The following is a 16,887-nucleotide window of genomic DNA, read 5'->3' as shown; positions in this document are numbered from 1 at the left end:
TTAGCATTCTCAGTCCTGTCAAAACCTACTTGTGACCTACTTTAGGTCTTGACCAACCAGTTGAAAGCTACTAGTGTAAAGCCCAAAGTACACTTCTGTTTTAATTTGAGCACTCAACGTATGCATACAGTTGAACGCATACATCCCAGAGTATACTTAAGTTTTCACATGAACACTAGCATATGCATACAAATGGATACATAAGCTTTCAAAATATACTTAATTTAATGTCTATGGAAGTTAAAGGGATAGTTCACCCCAAAAATTTAAATTACCCCATGATTTACTCACCATCAAGCCATCCTAGGTGTATACTGTGTGACATTCTTCTTTTAGACAAATATAGTCATAGTTATATTAAAATATTTCCTGGCTCTTCCAAGCTTTATAATGGCAGTAAATGGCTGCCCAACATTTGAAGACCAAAAAAGTGCATCCATCCATTATAAAAGTGCTCCACATAATAACATAATAAAGGGCATCTGAAGCAAATCAATGGGTTGTTGTAAAATAAAAATATTCTACGATGACGTCAGGTTTGAAAGGTGCTAAACTTTTGTAAGTTGAATCAGATGGTGGTCCGCTGGAAGCTAGATACAGTGCATCCATATTAATGGCTCTTCACTTTTTCCACATTTTGTTGTTACAGCCTTATTCCAAAATGGATTAAATATCATTTTTTTCTCAATTCTACAAACAACACCCCATAATGACAATGTGAAATATGTTTGTTTGAAATCTTTGCAAATTTATAAAAAAAAAAAAAAAAAAACTGTGTCCATAAAGTATTTGCAGCCTTTGCTCAATACTTTTTTGAAGCACCTTTGGCACCAAATATAGCCTCAAGTCTATTTGAGTATGATGCTACAAGCTTGGCACACCTATTTTTGGGCAGTTTCTCCCATTCTCTCTGGCCTCTGGCTGGGCCACTCAAGGCATTTACAGAGTTGTCCTTTAGCTACTCCTTTGTTATCATGGCTGTAGGGTCGTTTTCCTGTTGGTAGATAAACCTTCACCCCAGTCTGCTCAGAGCAGGTTTTCATCAAGGATGTCTCTGTACATTGTTGCCATCACCTTTCCCTTGATTCTGACTAGTCTCCAAGTTCCTGGTGCTAAAAAAAACATCCCCACAGCATGATGCTGCCACCACCATGCTTCACTGTAGAGATGGTATTGCAAAGGTGATGAGTGGCGCCTGGTTTTCTCCAGGTATGATGCTTGCCCTTCAGGCCAAAGAGTTCAAATTTTTGTTTCGACCTGAGAATTTTGTATCTTATGGTCTGAGAGTCCTTCAGGTGACTTTTGGCAAACTCCTGGCAGGCTGCCATGTGCCAATTGGCCACTCTATCATACAGGCCTGATTGGTGGAGTGCTTCAGAGATGGTTGTTCTTCTGGAAGGTTCTCCTCCCTTCACAGAGAAACGCTGGAGTTTTGTCAGAGTGACCATCGGGTTCTTGGTCACCTCCCTGACTAAGGGCCTTCCCTTCTGATTGCTTTGGTCGGGCGGCCAGCTCTAGGAAGAGTCCTGGTGGTTCCAAACTTCTTCCATTTATGGATGATAGAGGCCACTGTGCTCATTGGGACCTTCAAGAAATTGTTCTGTACCCTTCTCCAGATCTGTGCCTTGATACAATCATGTCTAGGAGGTCTACAGACTATCCCTTGGACTTCATGACTTGGTTTGTGCTCTGACATGCACTGTTAACTGTGGGACCTTATATAGACAGGTGCGTGGCTTTCCAAATCATGTCCAATCAACTGAATTTACAACAGCTGGACTCCAATCAAGTTTTAGAAAAATCTCAAGGATGATCAGTGGAAACCGGATGCACCTGAGCTAAATGTTGAGTGTCATGACAAAGGCTGTGAATACTTATGTAAATGTAAATGTAATGTTATTTATATATATATATATATATATATATATATATATATATATATATATATATATATATATATATACATTTGCAAAGATTTCAAACAAACTAATTTTACAATGTCATTATGGGGTATTGTACAAGAAAATATTAATTTAACCAATTTTGGAATAAGTTACATAACATTTTGTCACATACAAGTCACATACAAGTTACATTTTTGTTACATAACAAAATTTGAAAATACAGGCATCTTCTTTGATGCACTGTATTTTACTTTATAACTTACTGTTTAATTGTATTTTACTTTATAACTTGTTAAATGTGGATATTTTTCTTACAAAAACCCATCGATTCATTTTTTTTTTTTTTTTTTTTTTGGTCTTTATTAACCTCCCAACGCTGAGTGGATAACTTTTATAATGGATGGATGCACATTTTTTGTCTTCAAATTTGTGCTGCAATTCACTGCCATTATAAAACTTGTAAGAGCCAGGACATTTTTTTATATAACTCCAATTCTTATGGGATATTGTTAATTTTTGGATGAACTATCCCTTTAAGTATTTGTATCTGTTTAACCCCTTAAACCCAAAGTGTACTGCCGGCAATTTTACTTAACTCCTAAGTAGTGCTGAGTTATTTGCTGTAAAAAAAAAAAAAAAAAAAAAAAATGCTCTCTTAATTTATGAAATACTTTTTTGTACTACTGTAATATGTCAAAAACATCATACAACAAACATAACTGTCACGTTTTTGCTCGTAACTTTATAATTTTCATTATTTTCATTATTTACATTGCATTATTTGCACATATTCTCATGATTAAAATTAGTCAAAAATCAACATAATCCATTGCATCAATTAAAAGACTTGCTCACTGAGAACAAAACTCAGATTTCGACAGTTGGGCTGTGTTAATGACAAAATGTGTGCACTTTAAGTATACTTGCATGCATACAAATCAAAGTATATTTAGTCTGAAGCCCAAATGCGCTGAAGTATTCTTAGGTACTCGACTAGGAGTGGCACGGTTCACAAAACCTATGGTTCGGTTAGTATCACGGTTTTAGGGTCACGGTTTTCGGTTCTGTACGGTTCTTGTTGTTTTTTCTTTTAATTGTTAACACTCCAGAAATTGACTTCAGCAAATTATATATAGTTTAATTATCCACAATTTAGGATACTAAAAAATGTAGTATTTAAAAAAAAGTTATATCTAGTAGAAGTTGCTTCCTAACTGGCTGTCTCCTGCTTACGCTGTCCAACACATTGGCGTAACATTTGTCATGTTATCATGTCATTTTTGATCAGAACAATACACTGTGGCTTTAATTCAGTGTGAGCAGCTTTTTGCCACCGCTTAAAAGGCCTGTTTAAATTATTAAAACTAGAATCTTATCTTAACTTTAATGTTACATTCATCATGTGAACTATACTTATACAACATGTTATATGCATGTGTGTTTGGGACAGAGGGGAACACGATCGCATTTGCAGCAGATATATGCTGCCCATCATAAATCAAAGCAGGAGAATGACCGGAAAAGGTGACAGAATGGACGAATTTCATCTGTATTTGCTACACACGAGCCGCGGTTCAGCTGCGCGAAAACAAACGCGGGCAGTGTGAATGCACAACAGGTGTGCGCTGCTCCCGCTCTCCATACACACTTCTTCTGCGCTGCCAACGCACTGCTTATACGACGCTGGCGCGTCCTCCAACTCCGGCCAGCCTTCCTTATCACTCCCACCTGCCATTTCTACACGTGACGTGACCTGCAACACTCCACTTTTAGTGTATTTCCACACACACCTCTAATTTTGCGCGAAAAGTACACCCAATGTCTAAGGTAACATACTAGCACGAGGCTACATTGCACATACGTCGAACCTTGTGACGCACACGCTCCGAAAAAATAAAAAATAAAAAATAATAAAAATAGATCAACCTTAGCTATGATTTAAAACCATAAATCAGTCTGGTTTCAAGCCCTATGTTAACTACGAAGGTTATGTAGTCTGTAACTTAGTCTGTAGTGACTGAGATCAGTTTAAAGAAACATGTCTTAGAAACAACCATCTGTGGCACTTTTGGAGAATGTTAGCACTTTAAAAACACAGCATTACTCTTCACAGCAGCCATGAAATCAACTTATAATTTGTGCTGTGCTTTTTCACCATCCAAGTATTTGGGGAGCATTGAATCAGTTTAGGAGACATTTCTGTCTCTTCAGAATGAAAAGACACCTTAATGTGGTTAAGGTGGTTTGTGCATCTTAAAATAGAAGCTCTGAGGTTTTAGTTGATGTATGAGAGGAGTGATTTTGCATGAAAGTTTGGAAAATGAATTGAGCCAGCGTTTCAGGTGAAGGGTAATTATGTGGTTTCTGCTCAATTCATCCTCACTTAATGCATGACATAAATGTTCACATGTGAGTTCGTGTAACATGATTGATGCCCTTTCTTCAGGCCATTTCTAACCTCTCAATATTTAGTTGTCACTATTGCTCATACTTCAGTGCATAACTCATCCCACACCATGCTTTAGACATTAATGTGATTGAAAAATCGAATTTTCGAAACAAATTGTGAATTTTCTTGCATACATTGAAGGTTAAATACAGCCTGGATGCCAGCCGAACTCAGCCCCGCCCACAACATTTGAACTCGGGTAGTTCTCTGGAAAAAAATGGCATTTGGGGGGTAAAATGTGTTATTTTGGCAAGGTTGCCTGTTAAAATTGGCATTCCAGGGTCTATCACATAATTGAGGTCGCTTCAACCCGCGGAAATAGAAAATAAAAAAAACGCAGATTTGGCAACACAGTGTAATTGAGTTCTGTTCTGACATTTGACAACTAACGTTATGCGTCACTCCGTTGCTCTGATTGGTTGTAGGCCTATCCAGTTGATGTCTTTCCTGGTTCGGTTGAAACACGCCCCATAATTACAGCCCAATGGAGCAGTATCAGACTCATATTCTGACTAGAATTGAGTATGACCACGTAAGGCTAGGATAAATACAGATGTAAACAGGGTCTAAATCGTTTAGTGCATGTCCTCTTTCGACCAATACCACAGGTAGTCAAAAACGCATTCGATCGGATTGCGTTTGAACATTTAAATGCATTTGAACAGCCACAAAAGGCCGCCTTCTAACTGCCAACTGGCCTACCATGTGACCTTTCTGCTTGCTTGCAAGCAGCGTAATTGCTTCATATACACTGCTTAAAGGGTTAGTTCACCCAAAAATGGAAATTCTGTCAATAATTACTTACCCTAATGTCGTTCAATACCCGTAAGACCTCCGTTCATCATCAGAACACAAATTAAAATATTTTTGTTGAAATCCGATGGCTCAGAAAGGCCTCCATTGACACCAATGTCATTTCCTCTCTCAAGACCCATAAAAGGCACAAAAGATGTTGTTACAAAGCCCATCCGCCCAAACATTTGATTTCCGGGTCTTACGGGTGTCGAACGACATTTGAGTAAGTAATTAATTATTATTTTTGGGTGAACTAACCCTTTAAATGGCAGTGTAATGGCTTTGCACTGCGCTCCTCCCTCAAAAGTGATGTAGAGTGTGACAAAATAAGAAGGGAGAGTCTTCTACAAGTGCTCACAGGAGGTATAGATATGCATGTTGAGACAAGAAGTAAACGATAATTTGTCGACTGACCACTTGTGGATCATTGAAAATGCATCTTAACATTAAGTATAAAAAGGGCCTAAGACTTGAAGGTGGCTTGAGCAAGGACATTACATTGTTTTAGCAACCACCCAAAGCACCTTCGCAACCATGTAGAAATATGCTAAAAACTCCTCAGAAATGCAATTTTTGCATGCGTGCATCACTCATATTTTCTTCAGAAAATTTCAAATTATATAATGCTGTGCCTTTAAAGTTCTGGAATCCCGGTATGTTTAAAATGACGTGTTATTGGATCATATTAATTCTGTCTTAACTGTGTGGTGAACAGTAGTCTGTTACTTTGGGAATATATCGCACCACAACCACAAATTAAATAGCTGCACGACCTAAATCTAAAAAACGAAACCACCCAAAGTTGAACTTTATTATGGCTGTTATTTTTTAAGAAAGCTGGCACACAGTTCTTGATTTGTACTCATGTTATTGGTTATGAGCTGCTGGTTGGGTCCCCCCTCCTCAGCTGTTTGCATTGGCACAGAAGCCCGGGCTCTGGGCACAGAGCGGCATTGCAAGATCCCCATGTTTGAGTCGGGGTGGTGGTGAAGGGGGTCGGAAGGGAGGGGGGCGCTAGTTCTTGACATTATAAATGGCGCTCTGTTTGAGGTCAAGTGGAGGCCCCGTTTTGGGACTTTCTGGACACAAACAGGGTGGATACCCAGCCAGACTACCCATGTGTGTGTGTCTGTGGGTAGGCGGAGGTTGTGTGTATGGATATATATGAATGTGTGGTGTCTGAAAGAGGGTCTGTGCCAAGCATACCAAGTTGTTTAAGAGCACCTTTAAAAGCACACTATGCAGGTGCTATAGATTGGAGATCAGATCTCCCACACAGACCCGTGAGATCAATGTATAGGCCTCTTTATGCACATAGTCTATCCCAGAGGCTTTGCTTTGCTGGTATTTTAATTAACCTAAAGGTGATGTTGAGAACTTGCAGTGTCAGTGTCAACCTACATGTGCTGCCTTTCAGTTCCATTCTGTTTGTTTAACTTATTAAACATTGAAAAAATAGTGCTAGTCAGATATGATTCACCTTTTTTGTTGCACGCATTTCAGCCAGTTAAAGGTTTTGTTTAGGCAAACATTGAAAATGCTGTCTTTATTTAATCACCCTCGTGTTTGTTCAAAACCAAATGAGATGTGTTCCCTTGTGAAAAAGAAGCGTGCTTAATAAATGTGCAACTGTAGTGTACGTCAAATCTTATAAAAGTACTAAGTCATACATTATATATATATATATATATATATATATATATATATATATATATATATATATATATATATATATGTGTGTGTGTGTGTGTGTGTGTAGGCGTGCTTTAAAGACTCTTATTTTGATGTGTTTACAAACATACTAAAAGTCATTAGTAAAGATTAAAAGATTATGTAAAGATTATAATTTTAACTGTACCCTGTTATTTTATATTTCATTTAAAGTAGGGCTGTCAAATGATTAATCGCAATTAATCGCATCCAAAATAAAAGTTATGTGTGTACATGTATAATTATTATGAATATTTGAATACACATACATACATACAATATTTGCATGCATAAACTATATATGTCTATGTATGTATATATATGTATATATATATATGTATATATGTATATATATATATATATATATATATATATATATATATATATATATATATATATATATATATATAATTTTATTTTTTTTTATTTTTTATTTTTTAATCTTAAATATATACATGCATGTTTGTTTTTATATGTACTTAATAATTATACACAATACACACGCATATATTATGTAAACACAAACTTTTATTTTGGATGCGATTAATCACGATTAATCCTTTGAGAGCAGAACTAATTTAAAGTAAATATATTTTATATATAATTTTTTATATAACATTTATATTGTAAATTGTCTTCATTACAATACAATCAGCAGATCCTTTTAATCATATTTCAAAGAAAATAGAGTGGCTCAAAAATACTTTAAAACAATATATATATATATATATATATATATATATATATATATATATATATATATATATATATATATATTTATATATATATATATATATAGTTATAATACATTTTAAATTATAATACATTTTAATTTGATTATAATTAACATGCAATTAAGTGCCAGAAAACATTACATTCACTTTGAATAGTCTTTTACAGTATTTCATTTCCGTAATAAGTACTTCTTTTTCACAAGGGTTCCAAAGTGCAATTTTTTTCATAATGAGAACTATATCAAGCTCCAAAAAAAAAAGTATAGTTTATACGGCTTGTGTGAATAATTGCAAGTCTTCTGAAGCCATATGGTCGCATGTTTGGGGGGAAAAGTGAATTATTTAACCTTTTAGTAAATAATTTAGGTAATTATTTAACCTAAAAGTTAATTATTAATTTGCTAATTAAAACATGGTTGTCATCAGTGATTATATATTGTTCTCAGCAGACTTACTTTTTTCTGTTTCACCAAAAAAAGGCAAAAAATAAAGAAAGACATTTGTTGGTTATCTATAATCTTTCCCTTTAGTAGTTCATCTTATAAAGGTCAGTCTGTTATCTGTCAGTGATCATGGGCAAAGCCCAGTGAAGGTTCACACAACATATTCTTTCAGCTTGTATGTTTTGTTTTCCAGCTACAGGTCAAGTGAGGAATATGTGTATGTACGTGGCCGGGGGAGAGGACGATATGTATGTGAAGAGTGTGGAATACGCTGTAAGAAACCCAGCATGCTGCGCAAACACATACGACTTCACACGGACGATCGACCTTACGTCTGCCAGCACTGTAACTTTGCCTTCAAAACCAAAGGTATGCTGCACAAGAGATGAATGAAGATTTGTGGCTTTAAATTAATGTCTGTCTATATTATGTTTTATTAATATTACTAATAAAATAAAATATAAATGTATAAAAATATTAGGCCTAATGATAACTTTGAGCCCATCTACTATTATATAGTGTACACCTAAAAGGCAAAAATAACGTTTAGCATGCAAATATACACAATTAAAATGTATAGTCTTTCACTAAATTCATCAACAAAATATAGACGACAATCTCCTGCTCAAGGGCATATGCAAATATTTGATCAAATAAAATGCACTGTAGAATAAGATCATCAATAAGCGCCTTGTCCTGTCATAGAAATATTTTCAACAATAGATGTTATTATATCACTAGTTCAGTGACATCAGGGGTTGTTTATATGGACATGGCTAACTAAGTCTACACCTGTACTCTCAAAGGGACTCACTTGATATAAATAAGTTTCTTCTTTTTTTTCGTTCCCATGTTGAAGCTCTCATACTGCTTTCCTCAGGGAATTTAACCAAACATATGAAGTCAAAGGCTCATGGGAAGAGGTGTCCAGAGGGAACTGCTCCAGGACCAGTTCAGTGCGAGCTTGAGACAGATGAGGGAGGTGAGAAACAAAACATAATAATGTTTTTGAAAGAAGTCTTTGCTTCTTGCTCACCAAGTCTGCATTTATTTGATCACAAAATATTGTTGCACTGTTTTTTTTTTTTTTTTTTTTTGATTTTAATATCTTTTAAAATGTAATTTGTTTATTTTATGGCAAAGCTGAATTGTTTATATATATATAAATTCAGACATGTTTTGTCTGAAATATAAGTTAATTAATAACTTATTTTTTAAAGTAGTGTTTGTTGAAAGCATTAAAGGTTTAGTTCTCCCAAAAATGAAAATTCTGTCATTAATTACTAAATAATTATCTTCGGAACACAAATTAATATATTTTTGATGAAATCCGAGTGCTCTCTGACTTCTCCATAGACAGAAATATAATGAACACTTTTAAGATCCAGAAAGGTATTAAACCTCCATGTGACTACAGAGGTTCAATCTTAATTTAAGAGAATACTTTTTCTTTGCAAAAACCCCCCAAAAATAACGACATCATTCAACAATTTGTATCCCGCTCATGCGTCGTGGTGCTCATGTGAGCAGCATCAGCTGCTGTAGATTTACAACAGAAACTGTGTAGGAGACTGACACAGGCTAGAACAAAATTGTTGAATAAAGTTATTTTTGTTTGTTTTTGCGCACAAAAAGTATTCTCGCCGCTTCATGAAATAAAGGTTGAACCATGTAGTCACATGGGCTATTTTAACAATGTTTTTAATACCTTTCTGGATCATTTGTGTTCCGAAGATGAGCGAAGGTCTTACGGGTTTGGCCTGACATGAGGGTGAGTAATTCATTGACTTGTCAATTTGATTCAAAGCAAATTATATGATTAAATGGTTTAATCTGATTATTTGGAAATAATTGCATATACCAGTTTATGGTAAAGTAGCCTATCCCTTTAAAAGACATATGCTAGCTAAAAATGTGTACCGTGATGCCGTATTATTCTGCTTGTTAAAATTGTATTATGCAGTTGCCTAACTTATAACATTATTCTTTGCGTGAGACAGTGATTCATGCGCATATAAGTCACTCAGCGCGGCATCGCACGTAAGGCTCGTAGAGAGAGCTTTATTCAGGCCATTCTGTTTTTTTGGCTGCTTCTGAAACCATAGATAGACTAGGCAGTTCAAGTAAATAGGCATGACCATATTTTAGGTTCCTTAATATTATAGGCACAGTTTTATAATCACTGAGATTCCAAATGTGAGTTAGGGGGGTTCGGGGGCATGCTTCCTTCGAGAAAATTTTGATTAGATGTTCTGAAGGCCAACAATTTAAATAACAATAGCTTGAAAACCATGTTAGTGGGAAAATATGACTCATATTTGTTTTCCATTTTCATCAGTTAAAGAAAGTAAATCTGGTTATTTGATGTTTATCAGTTTATATCGCACATGCGGCTGCAGTGTCTGTAGTTACGGCCCTTTTTTAACAAAATATTTTGTTTATTAAATGCCAATTTTTCAACTTCAAAGTATTTCTGAATTCAGTTCATATTTCTAAAAAAAGAAATTCCAAGAAAAAATAACGAAATGGTAAACAAAAAAAAAAAAAAAAAATACCACCAAATACCACCTCTTTTAATTTTAATTAATGCTTGGATATGCGGTGGCTGAGATATATACATAAACCCACCAAAATGCATGGCATACATTTTGGAATGACTTATTACGAAAGGAAAAAAATACATTTTAGATGCATTACGGCGTTTAATGGAAACGCAGTCATTTCACAATAGTTTTTTATCGACATTTAGGAATGATCTGTAATGGAAACGCGGCTACTGAGAGAGCAGTCCAACTAATTCAAGTGGATTCAGGCCGTTTTGCAAGAGCGTTTGACCCATTCATAATTTACAACATAATTTAAGCGTCAAAATGGCCTGCACTATTGGCTAATTTTTTGGGGGGACACATCCAGCATTTTCCAATATTGGGGGGACACACGTCCCCCTCGTCCCCCCTGGTTCCTACGCCAATGGGCGTATGGATTAAGTATGTTTACTTAATCTGTGATTGAATTGGTTAAATGGATTTGTATAATTAATCGTACCAAATGAAAGCTGATTCAGTGACTCTCTTATGCTGTAGGTGACAGTGATAAACGTTTCCTTGAGACGGATCCGGTGGAAGAGCACCAGTTCTCAGATGCGGAGGAGACAGATGTGGAAGAGGCTGATGATTATGATGAGGGTGACGAGCAAGCTTCATGCTCATCGTCTTCGTCTAAGAGTGCGTCTCTCTCCAGAGAAAATGCTGGCTCCTGTGACATCTCAGGCCTTTCAAACCCAGGCTGGGAACAACATCCCAAACCGCCAGTCAGCATGAGCCCTCGAAAACCAAGCCACTATGGAGAAGCTGCCTCTCCGAAGACTACAAAGTCTATAGTAACCCTTTCACACCTCGAGCCCACCACAGGGAAATGCTCGTCCCCTATCCGCAGCCTTTCTCCTGGCCTGCAAATGTCCCCTGCTTTACCACAGTCTCCTCAACGAGACATGTCTCCGCTACGCTGTCCCTCTCCACGACATAGTCTCTCTCCATCATCCTGCATGTCCTCTTTGTCTCCTTCTAAACACCCAGCCTCATCGTTCCCAGAGAGACACGTGTCCCCCATTAGAGCCTTGTCCCCTATACTACCTTCATCTCACAGTTGTCCACTTGCATTGACTGTTGGGGCCAGTGTGACTGTTCAGTACCAAGCTGATAGACCCAGAGATTCTACTAAAGTCTCACCCAACAGATTAAACCTCAAGACCAAACCGGTGAGTGTCTTTATGTAGCTCTTTCTTTCTGAATGTAAGATGTAACAAGTAAACATAATACTAATAAAAGTCTAAAAGAGAAATTGACTAGTTTAAAACAGCAATGAAAAAGTGAAACAGCCGTGCCATTTATTTAAAGTGCATATTTATATTGGTCTGATAATGGCTTCCTTTAAATATGATAATTAATTATGAATAACTTAAGTGATTTTATATAAATAACATTTAGAAGCATTCAGTATTTGAAACAACATTAATAAGGATTAATCAATAAATACTGGGGAAAAAAAAAAAAAAAACAACATAAGAAATTACTTTTATTGATATTGACTGATTTTATTTAAACTCTATTCCTGTTTTGTTCAGTTGTCTAAATGCACCTTAATGCACCTGAACACCCATAGAAAAAGAAAAAAAAAGATAAAATTATTAAAATAGTATTTTCACTTGACAACAGAATGTTTATGTGCAGAAAACATACTGGCCAGCTTTACTTACTGCTGAAGTTGTGTTTTTCATATTTTTCATATTTTTGTTTGTTTGCTTTATTTAGTACATTACAGAAAAATATGCATATTTTAAAAATACATCAAAATAAACATTAAGGTATTTCAGTTGTCTTTAATTATAGTAAGTAAACTTAAATATACTTTATTTTTTATAAATAAATAAAAATGTTTTTGTCTTTTGGAAAATAAATATTTTTTGATTAATATTAAATCACAAGTTTAAACTGAACCATAACATCTGAGAAAGTATTTGATAAAAAACTACTAATTGTGGGCCGTAACAAATATTTTTAAGTTGGTCCAAAGTAAAACATTTCAGTGAGCGTAATTTATTTATATATAACCATTTATGTTATATCATTTAAAATAGTATTTATTCAGATTTTGAATTAGCTTTTATTTCTATAGTTGCAGTTTCCTCAGAGAATACACAGTTTATTAGAATGAGCCATGTTCTCTTTTAACATCCATTCATCCTTGTTTCAGCAGTGAGTAAATTGTGGGTTTCTAGTCTTAATAGCTAAATATGTAGATGCTTCTTTCTTTGTCTAAGTTTATTTTACTCCACTTATAGAACTTTTTTTTATTATTAGTGCACAAAAACAGCAATTCGTCTGAAAACAAGCACCCAAATATATCCAAGATAAACATCAAAAAACAAATATCTTGATTCTAAAAGCACACAGTGTGTTATGTTAGTGTCGCACCTACAATTACAAATAGTCAGGCCACCGGTCTTTACATACAATTAAAGCCAAAACCTTAGATACTAACCCATGAAATGATGAATATATACTCATCTGTTTACCATCTACTGTATGAAGTGCAAATTTAGGATGAACCAGGACTATCTTTAGCTGTCGAGACTGTAGCCGCAAAATAAAAATGTAACCACACTGTTTAGAAATAACGTCCTTTGCCTAGAATAAAGATGACTGCACTAGTGGTTGCTCTACAATATCCAACAGACCAATTGGTGATTTAACTAAAAAATGTCTTTCCTGCTTCCCTCAAGGAGAAAACACACAGCCCTCAGAGAAGGACCAACATGACACAGTCTTGGCCTCTGTCACATGGGCGTCTATCCAGGAACATGCAGCCGAAGGAAGGTCAGCGTGTGTTAAGTCACCTGCCCCTGCACTCCCAGCCCCAGGTGATGATTCCCAATCTCAGCCTCACGATTCCTATAGGCGGGATCCAGATGGTGCAGCCACGCTCCAATATGCTCCTCCGAAGCGCGTCTCTGAACCACAGTGTGGCCCAGATGACGGTCACTGTGCTGACAAAGGAGAAAGGGGCTGATGGGAGTCCTACGGTTCAAGTTCCTCATCGTAAAAATCAGCTGATAGTGTTCACGGAGCCTACGGTGGAGATGAGCTCTAAGAGTAACACTTCCTCCGATGAAGACAAGGAGCAAATCCGGGGAGTGGTTCAGTCAGAGCTAGTATCAAAAAAAAAGGAGGTTCCCAGTGTTCCAATGACGACCTGGAAGTGTATTTCTCAAAGAAATAACAGAAAGCATTCCCGAAGTCCCAAGAAAGCTCAGCCAGTAGACAGCTCAAGAACGTCCATGGACACTAAGTGTTAAAGAAAAAGTTCAGCCAAAAATGAAAATTCTGTCCTCATTTATGCATATATCGTTCCAAAGCTGCATGTTTGGCAGAATGTTCAGTTTTGCTCTTTCTACATAGTGGCATTTGATATTATCCAGAAGGCCATGAAAATTCACAAGGCTACCTTCATAGACACAAATCAACATCTACATCTTCATCTGGCGTGTTTGATATGCATGCAGGAGAGATAATAAAACAGGATTATTTACATCATGTTTCCATTGTGTTCGTTAGAATGAAAGCCTTAGTCAAAGTGCAGATATCTAGTTGCGCTGGCATGACTATGATAGGCCACAATGCTCAGCCCTGCAACCTTTTATGCAATAGGAGTAGATATGAATATGATGCTGTAATCAATGCTTTTCACTATTAGATAATCACGGCAATTAGGGTTGCACAATTAATCGAAATTCAACTAAAAATCAAGATATGGCTTAGTGCGTGCCGTTATCAATTAGCAAATTCTGTGATTTCATTAAATAAATATATGCGTTGCGCATTTCAGAGTGAAGCGCAGCACTGTGTTCTTACATGTGAGCAACTTATTATATTATTATTGTCTTGGAGCGGCTCAGACCACAGTATTCTGCTCCACACAAACTCCATCTCTGCTTCTGCTCTCGGTTTGTGTCGTTTTAACGTGCATTCGAGGACGCAACATGCGCCAACCATCTTTCTAAACTTGTACTAAGCGCTTAACACAAAAGAGAAGCTTTAAGGGTGCCCTATGGTTCATGATTTAACATTTAAAAAGGAAGAAATTAAGACAGTTGTAATTTTACTCTTAATGTTTTTTCTTTAATACAATAGTCATTTTACAGTGAAATATTACAATAGTAGTATTTCTTGTTTTTTAATTTATTTTGTAATTTTACGTACTACTCATTTTAATTAATTACTTATAACATACTACTACTACTACTACTACTACTAATAATAATAATAATAATAATAATAATAATAATTACTATTATTTTATAGTCATTGATCCATAGACCTATTTTGGGTTTGCAAACAATGATGACATCTTTTGTGGGCGGAGCCTACCTGGTGACAGAAAATGACAGATCTGCAGTAGCGATCTGTGAAAGCTACAGAATAAGAGACTAAAAACGTGATTTTTGAGTTTATATCTCTGAGATATTATGACATAGAATGTTATAGGCTAAAAGTTATCTAAAAAAATGTAAAGTTATCTAGCCTATATAGATGTTATAGGTTTGAATATTATTTAATTTTGTAACTGCTGTGTATGCATGTCCCCTATGAACTGCTTATGTCAATATCATGTAGACTTACTGTTTACATCAGATTCATGCTTTAATATTAGACTAATCATTTCAGGTTTCATGAATCCAGTCTGTGACTTGCAACATAAACATTTGAGTTTAGTTTCAATGATGAAAATTCAATGATAAATTCTATAAAAATGAAGACCAATTATTTATTTTGTTTTCAATTCTGATATACAAAGGCATAAAGTTTTCTCTTATTCTGTGGATTTTGCCCATTTTCCTCCACTTTTCCTCTATTTTTCTGCATCCAAAAATGCAGAATGCAGCATGCAGTTGCAAGTGACGTAACTTTGATGTCTGCTCAAAATTGATCTATATTATCACCTAAATACAGGCCAAATTGTGCATCCCTAAAAACAAGAACAGCAAACCTGGATTTTTTAAAATCGCATTTTAAATTGCACATCACTTTTTGTTTTTGTCCCCAAATTGTGCAGCACTAACAGCAGCTGTAATACTTTAACTAGCTTTAAAAGATTTCCAAATGTAATATATTCTGATTCGTAAAATATTCCGATTCGGATTCCGGTTAACACTTTACAGTAAGGTTCCACCTGTTAACATAACATTAGTTAAAGCATTAAATACCTTTAACAGACAATGTGCAAGAATATGTATTGAACTTTTTTAATGTTAGATAATAAAAATACTGTGCATTGTTGGTTCAACAGATACAGCTTTTAATTTAAATAATACATTAGTAAATCTTGAAATTGACATAAACAAAGATTAAGAAATGCTTTAGAAGTTTTTCATTGTAAGTTTACGATGTAGTGAACAAATGGCACCTTATTGTAAAGTGTTACTGTTATTTGTTATTTCACGTCAGCCAATCACAGCAGTGGGCGTTTACATTGACGGTTTAAGGGAGACACGCCCCCTTTAAACAGATTGTTCAAATCAGATATTTCCATATACTGCAGTGCACGGCAGCGGCATGGTTTCAGAATACTTTGTATGGATCACTTAGGCTTTTCTGTAGCTTGAACATTCTGCATTACATGCCAGTTTGGATGATGATGATGATGATGATGATGATGATGATGATGGTGAGTAAATGATGACAGAACTGTCATTTTTGGGTGAACTATCCTTTAATGGGTCTGTCAGATTCAGTGTACCACAGAAAACGTTTCAGACCATGATTCAAGTCCCTGGGACTAAAGCTTAGCTGAATAACCGAAGTCATTTTTGCTTTGTTTAACCTAGTTATGTATTGTAGACACATTATGTTCCTGATCTATGTATATTTACTTCTCTGCAAGTCTACATTTTACACACACCAAACACACATGCACATCTGTGTGTGATGAAATGAAAACATTTATAACATATTGAATACAATTATATAAAAGGTGCCAATATAATTCAACTCCCATTTTCACGTTTTATTGTGTTACAGCATGGAACCATTTAATGGAAAAATGTTCCTCTCATCATGAATATTACATTAAAAATCTATATCCTACTGTAAATCTTAATAGAAATCCTACTGTACAAATGTATGGTTTTATATGCATTTATACTATATTCTATGGCATTGCAGTGTACATGTGTTTTTCTTTGTTGTATGTGATGGTCGGTAGAATATTTTTGGCCAGCAGTTTAAACACTCATGCATTTCCAGTTATTAGTCTAGAATGTGGTCAAACCCTGAAGATGGACAGCTCTGGTTGAT

The 16,887-nt window shown here is 35.5% G+C and overlaps 1 protein-coding gene across 4 annotated transcripts in view; it reads left to right on the top strand.

Annotated features, from left to right (window-relative positions):
• hivep3a (HIVEP zinc finger 3a) overlaps positions 1 to 14,068 on the top strand; it is a 72,692-nt gene extending 58,624 nt beyond the window's left edge. For 3 of the 4 annotated variants that reach the window (XM_067426261.1, XM_067426262.1, XM_067426263.1), the window contains 4 exons: positions 8,229 to 8,404; positions 8,895 to 9,017; positions 11,119 to 11,792; positions 13,317 to 14,068. In XM_067426261.1, coding sequence (XP_067282362.1) covers positions 8,229 to 8,404; positions 8,895 to 9,017; positions 11,119 to 11,792; positions 13,317 to 13,889 — 1,546 coding nt within the window. In that variant the 3' untranslated portion in view covers positions 13,890 to 14,068. The remainder of the gene's footprint in view (positions 1 to 8,228; positions 8,405 to 8,894; positions 9,018 to 11,118; positions 11,793 to 13,316) is intronic. The other variant, XM_067426264.1, reaches the window with a different exon arrangement.
• Positions 14,069 to 16,887: the final 2,819 nt, after the last annotated feature.

This window comes from Pseudorasbora parva, chromosome 19, assembly GCF_024679245.1.
Source record: "Pseudorasbora parva isolate DD20220531a chromosome 19, ASM2467924v1, whole genome shotgun sequence".
Classification (NCBI taxonomy): domain Eukaryota; kingdom Metazoa; phylum Chordata; class Actinopteri; order Cypriniformes; family Gobionidae; genus Pseudorasbora; species Pseudorasbora parva.
This window is presented reverse-complemented; position numbering and strand designations above follow the sequence as displayed.